Source organism: Danio rerio, chromosome 16 (assembly GCF_052040795.2).
Source record: "Danio rerio strain M-AB ecotype USA chromosome 16, GRCz13ab, whole genome shotgun sequence".
Classification (NCBI taxonomy): Eukaryota; Metazoa; Chordata; class Actinopteri; order Cypriniformes; family Danionidae; genus Danio; species Danio rerio.
This window is the reverse complement of record NC_141036.1, coordinates 41,477,231-41,493,578: the sequence shown is the minus strand read 5'-3', so window position 1 is coordinate 41,493,578 and position 16,348 is coordinate 41,477,231. Positions and strand designations below refer to the sequence as shown.

General features: G+C 35.5%; 2 protein-coding genes across 3 annotated transcripts in view; one reads left to right on the top strand and one right to left on the bottom strand.

Moving 5' to 3' along the window:
* The window catches only part of LOC141375048 (uncharacterized), a 46,365-nt gene extending 37,713 nt beyond the window's left edge, over positions 1 to 8,652 (bottom strand). The window contains exons 1-3 of the mRNA XM_087287498.1: positions 8,566 to 8,652; positions 6,404 to 6,567; positions 6,099 to 6,197 (exon numbers count right to left, since the gene is read on the bottom strand). The gene's annotated coding sequence lies outside the window, so the exon portion shown is untranslated. The remainder of the gene's footprint in view (positions 1 to 6,098; positions 6,198 to 6,403; positions 6,568 to 8,565) is intronic.
* Positions 8,653 to 9,324: 672 nt separating this feature from the next.
* On the top strand, positions 9,325 to 15,373 carry LOC141378274 (serine/threonine-protein kinase pim-2-like). 2 transcript variants are annotated; one of them, XR_015511763.1, is made up of 8 exons: positions 9,325 to 9,556; positions 9,873 to 9,961; positions 10,059 to 10,100; positions 11,027 to 11,152; positions 11,299 to 11,330; positions 11,888 to 12,143; positions 12,258 to 12,377; positions 12,658 to 15,373. XR_015511763.1 is itself a non-coding variant. In XM_087287472.1 (7 exons), exons 1-7 carry the CDS (start codon positions 9,469 to 9,471, stop codon positions 12,759 to 12,761), a joined length of 825 nt encoding a protein of 274 aa, XP_087143598.1. In that variant the 5' UTR covers positions 9,325 to 9,468; the 3' UTR covers positions 12,762 to 15,373. The 2 variants fall into 2 exon arrangements, 1 of the variants encoding a protein (XP_087143598.1); XM_087287472.1 differs by lacking the exon at positions 11,299 to 11,330.
* Positions 15,374 to 16,348: the final 975 nt, after the last annotated feature.

The window sequence follows — 16,348 nt, the reverse complement described above, 5'->3', positions numbered from 1 at the left end:
AACTTTCAATTTTGAGGTGGGGGAAGTGGGAAGAGGCAATTCAAATGTACCATCTCTAAAAATAAAAAGGCCGCTTACGCGGCATTTGTGTTTAAAGATTATTACCTTATTTTTATTTTATTATTATTAATTTATTCATTCATTCGTTCGTTCATTTTCTTTTCGGTTTAGTCCCTTTATTAGTCTGTGATCGCCACAGCGGAATGAACCGTCAACTTATCCAGCATATATTTTACGCAGTGGATGGCAGGAGGGCCAGCTGGGGCTTCGGAACGGAGTGAAAGGAAAGGCGGAATTTGCCCCGAGTCTGGGAAAGATGGCTTGCCTTATTACACTAGTTTTTCTATCGCACACATGCGCCAAAATAAAAAAATAAATAATAAAGGGAAAGAAAACATCTAGCCTTGAGGTCTTTTTGCTTATAATCGCCCTTATGTTTCCGTTTTAAATGTAAGGCTGTTGCATAAAATAATACAATTTTAATTTATAAGTTACTTTGCTGCGTCCCCCTTGATGTTTCAATAACGCATAATAATCTACACACCATATTAAAGACACAGCAGACATAAAGGTTGTGTGTGAGAGCCCGAGCAAAAAAGAATCAGAAATGGATCACGCACGCACAAGAAAAAAGGCAATTATGCAACACATGACATGCATCGCTCTCAATTGACGGGCTCTGCTTTCTGTTTTAACATAATCAAGCAGCTTAAAAAATAATTTGATGAAGAGAAATGACAGGAAAAAAAGTAAAAAAATAAAAATAAAAAGATTAAACGTATCGGGACTGTTAAAAGAACATTCCTCTTTAATATATTCTTTCGACTCGGATACATCAGCTAAGATTATGAATGACGGAGTAGGCTATCTCTCCTGCTTGCTTCAGTAGCGTGTCCAGCTGGTTATGAACGAGGAGGCGGAGAGAATGCGCTGTTTAGTTTCGGCTTGATATATTTATATAAAAACTAACACCGAACTGCTTATAACGCTCAAAAAGTTAAACTAAAATGCACAACCCTTGTTGGTTGCACCCGCGGCATAAAAAACCTAACGCGCCATTATTTTAATTCTATAATCGTGAAGAATGAGCCATAAGATTGAGATCGTTGACGGTGCTCTCCAGCGGCAAGTTCCTGGCGAGTGAAAAAATTTGTATGCAGAAATAGGACAAGAGGAAAAACATTTTAAATTATATAACAAGCATCGTATTCTTTCAAATCCTCGCCCAGTTTTAGTACAAGTTGTGTTATTTATATTTGTGGCTGTGAAGTTTATTAATATATATATATATATAGGCTATATATATATATATATATATATATATATATATATATATATATATATATATATACCTGACCAGCGCTGACAGCAAACGCATAAAGGACAGAGTGAAAGAATTTCTACGGTCCACACGAACCTCTGTTAGCGCCCACCGACGTCTTCAGTATTAGAGACAACTTAAAAGAAAACATTCAGCTATTTTTGTATTTCTATTTGCTTTTTTTCCTCAGAATAAATATATCCTCTTAACCAACTGTATGACTGTTTTTTCCCGATTATACGCAAAAGAAATAGTTTTTAACGTGTTTTTCATGCTTTATTTCTAACACGTTTATGAATTATAAGTTTTAGCCTAAGGTTACCAGACAAAACAACAATAACAACATTATTATACATCATAGTAGCATGTAGACAATAAAACATAAAACAGGCAACATATCGACTCATGCGCACACATGAGGCCCGTTGCCAGCCTGGTGAAAGGGATGGTTCTTTTTTTTCAAGTGGACCTTTTTGCAGTTATACGCCTCAGTTTCCATTTAACTATGAGATTTAAATACTACATTTTTGTGACTTTTTTGCTGGATTAGCCAGTCAGATGTCATTATAACCACACTTTTTGATGTACTAAAATATTTCCTAAAAAGTGCAGTTAAAAAATTCAAACAAGAGAAATTTTTAAAATACAAATTTATTAAATCATATGTCATTAGAAAAATAGCAATCTGTTTTAAAGTTTTAAAGAAAAAAAAAAAATATATATATATATATATATATATCATTTATTAGACAAAAAAACACACTGGCCAAACCTTTGACAGCTTTTTCTTCTTTTTTCGCGGTTATGCGCGCATTAGCCTATATTTCATATGCATATGTAAGGTGACTGAAATTAAAATTAAAATACAAAACATACTGATCCATTAAGTAAAAAAACAAAACAACAATTTTACTTTAAAAAGAAGAACATTGACGTTAACATTATTTTATTATACTTTAAGTGATCTGATTGAGGTAGGTCACGTTTATCAATAGTAAATTTTAACCTAAGTTTATATTAATAACATACAGTGCATTGTTCTTTACCATACAAAATAAAAAATAATAAAAGAAACATTATACACCATAGTCGCCTGTAGCCTAAAAAGGCCGCAAATCTTTTTAAATGCATTAAAAGGCAAGCGCATATCTAAGCCTTGAGTTTGTTCACACTCTGCCTGTATTAACTTACATGCTGTATTTTAATATAGCTAATTTTGATGAATTAGCTCTAACCTTTGACAGTTTTTTTTTCTTTCCGCGGTTATGCGCGCATTATATTTCAAATGCATATGCAAGGTGACTGAAATTGAAATTAAAATACGAAACATACTGGGCCATTAAGTAAAAAAACAAAACAACAGTTATACTTTAAAGAGAACTTTAAAGAGAACATTGTTGTTTTGAAACAAAAAAATAACTGAAAATTATTAAAAGTAAACCTGCTAGATATGTCCTGCGGCAAAATTATTTTATGAAGCAGTATTCAACTTAAGCTCTTTAGACCATGCGCCTGACCGTTTCTTAGTGTTTCACCACATGTCCTTAAATACATAAGGCCTATTTTTATTATTTTTCATTATTCGTTTATTATTATGTACAATAATTGTGACATAAAATTAAATAGTAAAATATAATCAACAACGAAAATGTAAATAAAAAGGTAAATTAAAACATAAATGAAAAGGTCTTGTGTTAGTCCTACCAAAATAGCAAACACTGAAAATCTCTTTACATTTAGGCTAAAAGACTGCTTTAATTTTTTAATTTAGGCATACTTAGAATATTTGTACTAAATGTTTGTGCTTTCATTTTAGTTGTCTTTTACTTCTTCAATTCTATTTTTCAAAAAGAATCCTCTTTGCACTTAAAAGTTTAGAATAACAATAAATCGTGTTAACAAATTTTAAATGATTAATAAAGGAATTATAAGGCTTTGACTTATTGTTTAATCTCATTTACAAGCACAAAAGCATATTTAAGGCTGCTGTGTGGGCTATTTCTGTCGGTTCGCATCCCATCCCTTTGCGCCCCCTGGCGGCTCATTCACAAACTGCGGTCATACACTAAAAACAAAGCGGCTCCTATTTCAAACGGCGGCGGTATATGACGCGGCGGTAATAGTCACTTTGAACTCTCACCTACTGTATCATTTGAGTTTATCACCAGAGCTATAGAAACTGTATTATGCTTAGAAAAAAAAACAGCACAGTATCAGATCTGTATTAATCAATGCTCAGAATTTTTGGTATCGAGATCGGATCGGTTCCAAAAAAAATGGTATCGGTGCATCCCTAGAAAAAAATAAAGGTACACAAACTGCCATGATGTTTCAAGGGGTTAAAAGAGAACATGGTTGTATTTTTGAGTGCAATATGTACACTTTAGGTTTTGGTTTTAAGATACTAATGTGGAGCTTTACATACAAACACAAACTTTGAAAAGCCCCAGCTTTAGCACAATTACTGAGAGTGTATTAGCATTTCATCATCATCATCATCAAAAAAAGAAGAAAAAAGAACATACCTGAAAACTTGCGTAACAAACATCCACCACAGATGTTGGCCAGTTTTAGAAACAATTTCACAAGTATATCTGAAAGCTTGAACAGTTCAATTATATTAATACTAGGGATGCTCAATATAATCGATTAACCGTTAACCAAAAGGGTGCGTTTGTAACCGATTAATGCTATCAGTTAAACCATGAAACATATTATTTGATATATTTTTAGTTTGGCTGCATAAGGGGCCGATTGAATGCGCCTTTGCGTTAAGAGGGGCATCTTTTGCTCGCGGCTCATCCCAGAGCAGCAGTTTGTGTTGTCAAGACAACTACAGAGAAGTTTTAAAGAGCATGGTTTCCGCTACATTCATTCTTCCATGGCGGGGACCAAAATGCATCCCGCCACGGCTACATTATCCATTCAAAACATTCAGTTATTGTTGTTGTTTTTAATAGCGGATTATAATCGCATCAAAATGTATTAAAAGGTAAGTGGATTATAACGCAAACTTTTCTGTAACCGTATAGTCTGTTTAACCCTTTGGCGTTACGTGCTGACTGACTGACAGGTGCGCGATGCGTGAGGCCAGAAAACACGAATAGCTTTCAGTTAAGATGAACACAGTTTCTATAGTTCTACTTTATTTAAAGATAAAGGAATATGGCTCTGCATATAATCACTCTATCTTGCTAGAGTTTATAGCCGTTTCGCTTTACTTCAGGACGCATTATTGCCGCTCTGAAGGTCTAATCGCTGTTTTAAGTTATCCAGAGCTGGATGAATATACAAATCTTGAATATCAATTTATTATATATTATTAAATATTACAATTGTAACAACACAGACACAATCGATACCCTGCTGATTCAGTCGTTTCATGAGAAGAAGCGCGGTCCTCTCTTCTTTTTTCCTTGTCAACATAAAGGCAGTGAGGTGCGCCTTGTTTTCGGCCCCTTGTTTAACTGCAAGGCATACTTAACTTGCGGGACGACAACGTATAACCCGTGCCTACAGACACATTTGCCAAAGAAGCAAAATGGAAGAAGAATATTGCTGTTTAACAGACGTGTTGATGCCAAACTAGCGCTGATGTTGACCTGGATCTGCATCATAAACACAACAAATAGGCTTTACCTTTTATTTTATAGCTTATAAAGCATGTATGCACAATAATGTAACATCATATTTAAACAACAAAACTGTTTACAAAAAGTCAACCTATGCGCACGTGTTGTTGTCTTTTCATCACGCAGCGCGCGCACTTGAACTGCCAGAAAGAGAGAGAGGAAACCATATCAGGACATATTCTTTAAAATAATGATTTCTATTAAAATGTAAAAAGGTTTTGTGATTATAATAATGACAGCGGGGCATTAAATAAATGCATATTTTCCGTGGAGCTGGCGATTTGAGAAAGTCTGCGATTTTATTTGACAGAAGAAAAAAAAAACATGATTGGCGAAAAAAAAACAGCCTATGCCGGTTATTAAAAAGAATCAGTCAGTATTTTTGTTTTGTAATATAAATTAATTATTGAAGTGAAAATAATTTAGGGCAGTCCTATTTATTTTATTCATTTTATTTAGTTCTTCTCTTATTCTGTTCTTCTGTGCTAAACACTGCAAGTGCGTAAAGATGCTCTGTTGTTTTGTTCTATTATTAATATGCTAGCACAGTGGTTCTCAAACATTTTTCATCAAGTACCACCTCGGAAAAAAATTGTCTTTGCAAGTACCACCATAATGAGCAGTTTTGAAATACAGTAGCGTATTAGGTCTAGTTAAGCAGCTTAAGCTCTGTACAGTTTAAAAAAGAAATAACTCCTGGTTTGTTAGCACCTGGAAATGTTGCCTAGACCTCATAAATATAGGCTTTATGTCATCATATTCGTATATAAATCATTTTTGATAATTTCTTTAAATATATGAAGCATGTACATATTACATATTTGATTCATCCGCGTACCACTAGAAAGAAGCCTGCGTACCACTAGTGGTACACGTACCACAGTTTGAGAACCACTGTGCTAGCATATAAAAATAAATTAGTATTTTAAAATGCATTATTTAATGTGTCAGACACAAAATAGACACGTCAATTTGTTAAATATAAAATTAATTGTAATCTGACCAGTTAACCGTTAATAACCGATTAATGAGCGACGGTTGTCGGTTAGCAAAATTAACCGAAATGAGCATCCCTAATTAATACATTATAATTTTGGAACAAATACAGAAATACAAAATAACAGGGCATGGAACTTTAATCATACCTCTGAATGGGGGAAATTTTCTTGCACATTTAACTGCTGTCTTCCAAGTCCAGCCATAGTGAGATGTACTTCTGCCTCTCCTTTTGGTGTTTTTTCATGCTGTTTGTCCAGCAGGTAAAAATACATTAATAAGCTTTTACATTGCCCCTTATATGGTGCAAAACAGCTTTTCCCTCTACGCTCCTCTCAGAAAAACCCAGGAAATGACCTACAAATATTTTCTCATTAGTGTAGGAACAATTTGTATTAGAGAAAAAAACACATTAGATTCTTCTACACATACAGTCATCCACTGAATCTCACACCTCATTTCTTGCTGAACTGACTGGCTCTGGAAACTTGATGTTGTCCTCTCTCTCTGTGTTGAACTAATCTCTCTTAGTTGGTTTGTGTTCTCTGGTGATCTTAGGGTGTTGGTGAGCCTCGACACCAGGCTTTGAGCAGCAGATATTATTTCTCCAAATGGAACCTGATAAACATTAACATAAAATTAAGCTGTAAGTCATGCAGAATTATGATTGACAATGGTTAAAGAGGGTAGACAGACAGACAGACAGACAGACAGACAGACAGACAGACAGACAGACAGACAGACAGACAGACAGACAGACAGACAGACAGACAGACAGACAGACAGACAGACAGACAGACAGACAGACAGATAGATAGATAGATAGATAGATAGATAGATAGATAGATAGATAGATAGATAGATAGACAGAACGATGGATGGATGGATGGATGGACAGATTTTATTTAGGTTTTAATGCCATATCAGCAGCATTGGCTATATTCATGGCAAAAAACATGTACTAAATATACAATTTATAATCATATCATATCAGTTAGCATGATGACGCTCATTGCAGTTAGTAAACAATCTTAGCAAACATACATTTTAAAATAACAACAAAAAACATACAAGTAGCAAGCAACAACACTGAAAACAGTCATATACAATCTTTTAGTTAGATTAAAGATAAATATTGTAAAACACCTTTTCAAACAGCTCACTTCAAATATTTCCAGAATAAAAACATTCTCCAATATCATTTAAAAACACAATGTGTATTTTTACATGATATTAGAGAACGTTTTTATTCGGGAAATATTTTAAACATATTAAAATGTTTTATCGGTAAAATATTTTTACACAAGTCACCAATAGGTATTTCTTCCGCTTTTCATAAATATGCGAGTGTAAGCCATGAGTGTCTGATGCTACATCTTGTATGAACAACCTGGTCATGTCTATTTTCAAAATGGTAATTATTCCTTTCATTAATTAATGGATTCACTTCATACCATGTGTTTTTCCTACATTCATCCCATTCCATCTGCCATTTCTCATTAACATACAGATTTAAAACAGGTTTAACATCAGACACAGGAAGTTTACGTTCTGTTATCTCCAACTTCTATCTTCCTTTATCATGCTTTATCTGCACGCTCATTTCCAACTCATCCCATATGACCAGCCTGGTATCCAGCAGAAAATAATATCAAAGTCTTTAGTCTTTAAAAGGTCCACTTTTTCTATTATGCTAAAAATCTTAGTATGATCAGTTTTCATAGATTCAAGTGCTTGTAAGCAGGACATAATCTGAGCTAATTAAAAACAGACAGACAGATAGATATTGGGCATTTTTCTAATACTAAGAAACGAGTCTTATGTTGAGCAGGTAGATTTGAGGGAATAGTCACTATATGAGACAAAATATACTTTTTTGGCTATTTGCTCAAATTATTTAAGTTAGGTTACTCTACTTTAGATAAGAATTCTCTTCATAAAGACTTTGTAAATTGCTATAAATATATAAAAACGTCATTTCTGCTTAGTAATGTGGATTGCTAACTTAAAGATAATATAAAAACGTATATCTGAACATATAATCTTCTCTCATAAATCAATGAGGAGCTTATTTATTCAGCTTTCAGATGAAATACGAGTGTTTAAATGACTGCCCCTCATGATTTACGCCCATGGGTCCGGGTCACTTATTTAACCAATTGCTAATCTGCACAGACTTTATTACATTATTCAATATATTTTCCCACTCATTCGGTGATAATAAGATAAATTAACGTAGATCTCAAGTTTTTTAAACAATTGATGGATTTGATTCAGTGTCATAAAAATAAGCAAAAACCCTCAAATATTTAACTTGCCTTTTGCTGATATCTTCTTTATAATAGATCAATAGTCTATCTGGCTTTCAAAAACACTTAATCAACAGATGCCATGTTATAGTTAAACACCGTTAAGTGATTCACTGAGAAGTTCTGCGCTCGCTGCCTGTCAAGTTCACTTACGTTATGCTAACTTAGCTTGCTATCCTCGGCCCGATCTTAATTTTGATTCTGTAAAATGTCTAAGAAACACAGCGAAAATGGACCTCATTGAGTCTCAACCTTTATTACAGCTCATGGAGGACAGTTCTCAAAGAGGGATTAACAAAAGTCTTACCTGAGACGGTGTGTGGGAGCTGCCCAGACATTTTGTTCGGGGGGCTTCCTTCAGTCAGGATTCAGGATCTCATCACGCAAGCGCACTGTTGTGATCGATGACTCTGGCTCGTTTATTAATGCCTGTGACCGCGGTGATGTATTTTGACAGTGGACTGTCGCTGTTTGATTCGTACTCTTCGTGTCCGTGGTGAAACTATTTCGTGTCTGTAAAGTAACGTCACAAGTTATGTTCCGTTTTCCTTTGCGGTTTCATAATTGCAGATGCGTGAATTTTATAATTATAACAGAAATTTTATTCCATAGGTTAGCAACTTCACGTACTGCCGCCAAGACATCCTCGTTTCCATGACAACTAACATTAGACTCCGGAGCTCTCGATTTCTTAGCAGCAGACTTCTGGACAAGAGTCAACGCATCGTGATTCCGTATTACATTGTAAATTCAGTGCAGAGCTAAAGGCCGATGCAGAGTCCTCAAATTAATCAGCCGTGTTGGACCCGTCAAACATCAATCATGCCAGGCCTTGCGTGATTAACTTTATTCTTCCCTCTTTTCCCCATGCAGAGATGGCAAAAGAGTTGTATAAGGTCCACGCGTATTTTATAATGTTATCACGAGCCCTAAACAGTAGGTTAATATGCCACTTCACCTTTTACACCCTGAAGAATAAACGCGAACACCTGTACCTACAGGACCCCCATCCCATCTTTGGTCTGGCCCTACGCTACGTCATAAATCGAACGCGCTCTGCACCGCGAGTGTCAGAATCCACCAGACGCCTGACAGAACAGACGTGTATTGAGGAACTTTTCATTTGATACTCAGACAAGGCGAAAACTCAGATAATTAACTGCAGTAAACTCATTTATACACCCTAGAGAGCGTTATTTACTGCTAATAAATGGAAAAAAGTATGTTACATGTTCCCGGTCCTTCCGGACAAAGAAGACCGCCATGTAGACAGAGGATAGGGCCTTCTCCTGGTTCTGGTACATTTGAATGTATTTTTAATGTTTGATTGATGTTGTTTAACCCTTGTGTTGCTGTTTCATACACACTGGGGTCATTTGGCCTCAACTTTCTCTCAGTTTCAGCAAATGGAGTGATTTTTTTAGTGACAAACTATTTTGACATATTTTGGGAAAAGGCTTTTGAATTAAAAAAAGTTTCAAAAAACTTAATTCGGGGCAAATTGGCTTTGTTTATGTTGTTGGCTGTTACGGGTTAAATGGCTTTATTTTTATACTGTCTGTTCAGGCATAACTAGAAGCTGTCTCAAATGAACATGCTGTTTTTATCTTTCAGTGGAAGCAAAATATGACCTGAAAGAAAATATTGGAGCTGGCTGCTACGGCAATGTCTATCGTGGTATCAGAAAAATGGACGGCAAACAGGTAAGTCTATTCACCCTAGTCCAGTTTAGAGGACATCAACTTTAGAGAAATCATGTTTGATTGCTCACTCATGTTTAATTCTACTTTTCATCCACAGTTTATCATCAAGTCGACTACTTCAGAAGTTGACAGCAATGTGGTAAGTCTGAAAACATCATGCGTGATTCATATTTGAAGCATCACAAAATACATTTAATAGATGAGTCTGTCTGCGGCTGTGGTTATACAAATATCTACTGATCATTTTGTGATTCACTGCTGTTTTCTGTTTATTTATGGTTATGATGGGAATTAATATGTGCTCTGCCGAGTTTTGATGCTGAAAATTTAACTCTGCAGTTTAACAGTGACTTTATATACATATAACAGAAAAAAGTAGTCACATGCCAATATTCAATAATTCAGTATATCATAATAATGAACATGCACAATAATGAATAATTATTATTTACACTTTTAGAGTGTCTTTTAAGATTATTTTATTCTGCAACATGTTGAACCCTTATTAAGCCATTTATTTTCAAACATGATGCTTTTCTCATGTTAATCTGGGCTACGACTTTGGGAATTCAGAGACTGTTTGTCTTTGGTTCGTTAACTCTGTGCAGTAAAGTCCTCTCGTTAACATCAGTTATTTATCTAAAGTAGTTTAGTTTATACTTTATTATAGTGTTACCTATTATTGTACTTTATAATCTTTTTTTACATGTATTTAATAAGCAATACACTAGGTATTGTTGTAATCATACCTGATAAAGTAATCTGTTTCACAGCTCAGCTTAATATCTTGATAAAATCAAAGCTTCCGCAATTCATCACATTAAAATCTAATAACGTCTGAAGCCGAATTACCAGATTTTTACATCACAATTGACAAAACCAGTGCAGATAATAAACATCAAGCTCCCATAATGCATTTCAAAAGCATAAATAAACACACAGAAAAAAAACATGAATCACAAAATACGGAAAGCTGCTGATTTACAGATTTTCTTTTACAGTTATATTGAAAAACAGGATTACATGTTGTTGATATGCTAATGCTAATGTGCACTTTATCTTCAGCCTGGATATCCGTTACCCATACCAATCGAAGTGGCCATGATGACAATTGTGAGAGATCCCCCCAGCCCGCTGCTCATCAAGCTCCAGGAATGGTTTTTAGTTAAAGTGGAGAAATTGCCAAGAGGAGTAAGTGTATTTATACAGCACATTTCATGCACAATGCGCTGCAGGAGGGTTTGTCTCGTTTCTTATTGTCGTTTTAATTTTGTAAATTCAAATTCCTAAATCAAGAAGCATTTCTGGACATGTAAATAACTTTGTCTTGTTTTCAGAAAAGCTTGTGGGTTAATGATATGCCGGTGCGGTAAGCAAAATAAACTCATTTCTACTTTAAAATCTATCCTGAATGTAACTGGAAGCCAGTGTAAAGACTAGGCATGGGCCAATAACTGTTTTTAAGGTATGGAAAAGTCGAGGTTTTAAAACTGCCAAATTTTCTGTAATACCGTTGTGTGAGATATATTATTTACAGTTTTTTTAGGACAACGGTATCTCCAGCTGAATAAATATCCAAAAATGCTGTTTTAAATAGTAAAGAAATCAGTGTTTTTGAAACAAATGAGGGCCGCAGAAGTCAATTAATCTTTTGAATTATTTAGCCTGACATGTTTACTGCCAAAAAAATATTATAAATCTATTACAAAATAAAATATATTGTTTTCAGAGGGGAACAAGTTTGTCTTTTACCCAGACATTCAAAAAGACTACATATTAGAGCAGTAATCACAATACCGTGAAACCGTGATATTTTGATCCAAGGTTATCATACCGCCACAATCTAATACCGGCCCATGCCTAGTAAAGACTGACCTGAGGACTGCTGTCGTGTGCTTTATTTTAACTCATTGCATCTGCTTACAGAAAGTGTGTAAGACAATAATGTTGGTGATGGAGTATCTCGGCCCGTGCAGAACACTGGAGGATTTCCTGCAGAAGCACCAACACCTGGAGGAGAGAGTCGCGCGTACGCTTATCCTGCAGATTGTCAAAGCAGCACAGGAGTGCTTGAGGCGGAAAATTTGTCATCATGATATTCATGATTGTAATATCCTCGTCATCGACCGGCCTCTGCAAATCAAGCTAATTGATTTTGGCTGTGGGATGCACATCTGTCATGGTAAGTCAGATTATTTCAGGAGGAAGCCGAAAAACATTCATTAGTCTCTGAGACTCAGTTGAATGGGGCTTTAGCTGAACTGCTTGCTCAACACTAAACCTCTCTTTCTGACAGATCCAAAGAAATACCCACCAGACACAAGGATATCTCCAAAGAAGGCGGTTAAAAACACAGTGAAGCAGCTGTTTGGCATCATGCGGGAAATAGAAAAACAATGTTCCAGCATACCTGAAGGTAAGAAGATGACTGGGACTGACACTGTTCATCCCTCCTGTTGACTTATGGGTTAGAATTGACCCTGGCCACATTTTACCAGCAGAAAAACCCAAAACAATGTTTTTCTTTATCTTGAGGTTTGGTGACGGTTTCTAAAATGAGGCCAACATTAGGAAAATATATATTATATTTTCATGAAGACTGAACATTAGGGCACAACAGGAGTCATTCAGGTCAATATTGAGCTGTGTGTGTGTGTGTCCACCATTAACTAACTTTCTCTTTTAAAATGTTACAGAATTCATGGCATTTATGAATACCTGCATTACCCTTGGGGATGATGATCAGAGACTGCAAACAGTGCAGCAGATTCTGGATCAGCCATGGCTAAAAAACCAATAAAAATAAAGACTGTTCTAGATATGTGTAGTTTATGCTTTCCACCCTGAAAGAGGACCTGTTTTAGAGGAGATTTTGGAGCATGAGGGGTTCAGCATGACGCAGAGGCTTTCAGCAGCAGGAAATGGTTTCATTCTTCCATGTTTGATGTTTGTCATTTGTTGTTTTCCGCTTCTGCTTCCCAAATTCCTGCGAGGGTTGCAGTCAGAGCTGCATGTAAATGAGGGCCAGTTGAAGCCGCCATTAGAGTGACGTCAGCTTTCCTCCTCACCTGATTGGTTGGAGGGAGGAGGTGTCAATCTAGAGCTAATAGACCAATGGGGAGGCTTCAGCCGGCCCTCATTTGCATGCAGCTCTGACTGCGACACTTGCGGGAGGAAGTGCAGAATGTGGGAAGCAGAAGTTATGAAGAGCTTTGAGAATGGTGGTCTTAATATGCTGGATTTCCGTACATTAAATAATACTGTCAAAATTAAATGGGACAAAAAATATTCTCTAAAATCCAACATCAATCTGGAACTTTATTCCAAATTACATATTTTCTTAATTTGGATGGCTTAATTGTTATTACTCTGTAACTATAATGCTGATAAAATACCAGCTAAATTATCTCAATTTCATAAACAAAATTTCTTAATCGATTCAATACTCCCATCCCCCCTAAAGAATTTGCTGTCGTATTTGATGCCATACCATCTGGAGTTATTAGGTTAGTCCAAGGCATTCTCTATCCTTCTACTTCCCCCCTTGAGACGCTTCTACTACAAAGGTAGGAAAATATAGTTTCTCTGCAACTTCTTCAAACAAATCAGTACATTTACATTTAGCAGACTTACACATGAGGACGAAAAAAGAAATTTACACAACTATAAGAGCAACAATGAATAAGTGCTTTAGGCAAGTTTCAGGTGTGTAAAGTGTACGAAGCAAAACATTAGTAAATTATTTATTTATTTTTTTGTAATACAGTTAGCGGTGGAGCCAGAGAGGCAATTGCAGATTAGGAAGAGAAGTGGAGACTAAATAGTTGAGTTTTTAGTGGTTTCTTGAAGACAGCGAGTGACTCTGCTGTTCTGATGCAGTTAGGGAGTTCATTCCACCAACTGGGCAGATTGAGCGCGAGAGTTCGGGAAAGTGATTTCTTCCCTCTTTGGGATGGAACCACGAGGCGACGTTTATTCACAGAACGCAAGTTTCTGGAGGGCACATAGATCTGCAGAAGTGAGAGCAGATAAGAAGGAGCGAAGCTAGAATTCGCTTTGTAAGCAAACATCAGAGCTTTGAATTTGATGCGAGCAGCAACTGGCAGCCAGTGCAAACGGATGAGCAGCGGAGTGACATGTGCTCTTTTAGGTTCATTAAAGACCACTCGTGCTGCTGCGTTCTGAAGCAGCTGAAGAGGCTTGATAGAGTTAGCTGGAAGCCCGGCTAGTAGAGAGTTGCAGTAGTCCAGTCTGGAGAGAACAAGAGCTTGAACAAGGAGTTGAGCTGCATGTTCAGATAGGAAGGGTCGGACCTTTCTGATGTTGTAGAGTGCGAATCTGCAAGATCGAGCAGTTCTAGAGATGTGGTCAGAGAAGTTTAGTTGGTCATCAATCGTTACTCCAAGGCTTTTCACTGTTTTGGAAACAGTAATGGTTGCCCCATCCATCTGCATTGAAAAGTTCTGATGTTATTTCCTAATGGAACTGTATCAGTTCCAAATGTGACTTTTTTTTATTTTATTGGAATTCTTTTGTTTCAGATATTGATTGAAGAAATCAAATATGGCTCATCCCAAATAGCTACTTAATTACAAATAAGATAATAGAAGTTTCATTTAGAACTATTCACCATACACACTCGGTCAATACTCTCTTAGTAAGATATAAAAAAGATATTGATATTAATTGTTCATTTTGTAAGCAACACAAAAAAATAAGTGCCTAGTTCACTTATTTTGGCAATGCAGTTTTTCTAATTTGCTTTGAAATGATTTTTCTTTTTCTTATTAAGAATGTTGATAAAGATTTTTCCTTACTATGGGAAAATGTTTTGTAAATAATAAAACGGATGCTATACATAAAAAAATATTTTTTTTTTCTTAATCTTCTTATGTTATTAACAAAATTGTATATACATAAATGTACATTTTCAAACCAAAAACCCTTTTTAATATCTTGCTCACTGAAATGCAGCATTACTTTAAAACAATTTCTAACTCTTTTACAAAAAAATGCTTTAAAAACAACTGAAATGTGTCAATTGTATAATCTTTTTCTTTAATATATGATGTATATACCCCTACTGTTAATTTTTTTTGTTGTTTTCTTTTTTAAAAATGTTTTCTTTTTGTCTTTCCATTTTCTTTATAATGTACTGTGATTGTATATTTTTACTTGTCTCATAATTTAAAAAAAATGTGGAAGCGGAAAACAGCATCATGTCAGAAAACAATGGAAGTATGAATTCCTGATGATCTGATTTGGTCACTGACCACATGTGTGCTGCTCTTCTATCATTTCTGTGAAACTGAGACTGTACGCAGAGTGGCCTGCGAACCCCATGGAGTGTGTTGAAGCTGTTTTCTGCTGATCAAACTGTAAACTATTGTCTTCAATAAACTGTATCTCTGACTCCTGCTCTTTGTTCATCACACCGGCTCCTTGCATTAACACAAGTCAAATCCTTCAGCGTAGTGATACGGCACTGTAATGCACTCAAAACATGCCTGAACTACTTTATCTGTTTGTTGATCTGACAATAAGTGTGAACACAACACAAAACAACACAGAGAAGATCTGTTTTACAGACTGCAGACTCAATTTAGCCTTTATAGAACAATATTGATGCGTCATGTAATGTTTAAAGCACATTGCCCTGCCATTTGTGTGACTATAATGTGAAATATAAGAGTGTGTTCACTGATATGAGTAATCCTACTATAATATCTACTGAACTAGCACCAGGGCTCTTTCAGTGTCTGACCAGCAAATGTTGAGCTTTAGCCAAAGAACAATGGTTAGAATGGAAATGTCTTCATTTCACAACAGTTTTTAACAACACTCAGAAAAGTTTTGTGGAAAACTAATGGAAACACACTTATGCTTCAGTTTGTGCTAGTGTTACATCTACACAGCACAGTACACTCAAATATAAGCTAATAAGTAAAGTGAGCCAGCTAGTGTTCACTGAGTTAAAGAGACCCCTGGTGAAAATAAGTACATTGCAAGTATACTAACCAAAAGTTAACTTAATTTAAATATATTAAAAGTATTATTACCATATATATATATAATATATGAAGAGTTCAGATGCAAAAACCTCTAAGCGCCATCTGAAATGTTCTTCTAAAACGACCATTTTTGTCAGCCTCCTATGTTTATGTTCAGTTATTTCACTTTAAAGGCAATGTAAAAAATTATTCGTCACTATAAAAGTCAACTTACTGAGAAAAAGTAAGGAGTCGGAGAAAAATTTATTTATTTAGCATTTGATGTTAATATATTTAAGTATTATTTTACCTATGCATTGAACAATGAACTTATGTAAGAATGTGTCAAAGCACACTTTTAAAGCACAGTGTTAAATAAACAGTGTAAGTTTTCATT

Bases quoted from the DNA above. Each gene is read 5' to 3' on its own strand.
- LOC141378274 (XM_087287472.1), top strand. From the start codon at position 9,469: ATGGAAAAAAGTATGTTACATGTTCCCGGTCCTTCCGGACAAAGAAGA. The intron at 11,153-11,887 runs GTAAGTGTATTT...ATCTGCTTACAG, and splicing joins TGGAGAAATTGCCAAGAGGA to AAAGTGTGTAAGACAATAAT. The intron at 12,378-12,657 runs GTAAGAAGATGA...AAAATGTTACAG, and splicing joins ATGTTCCAGCATACCTGAAG to AATTCATGGCATTTATGAAT.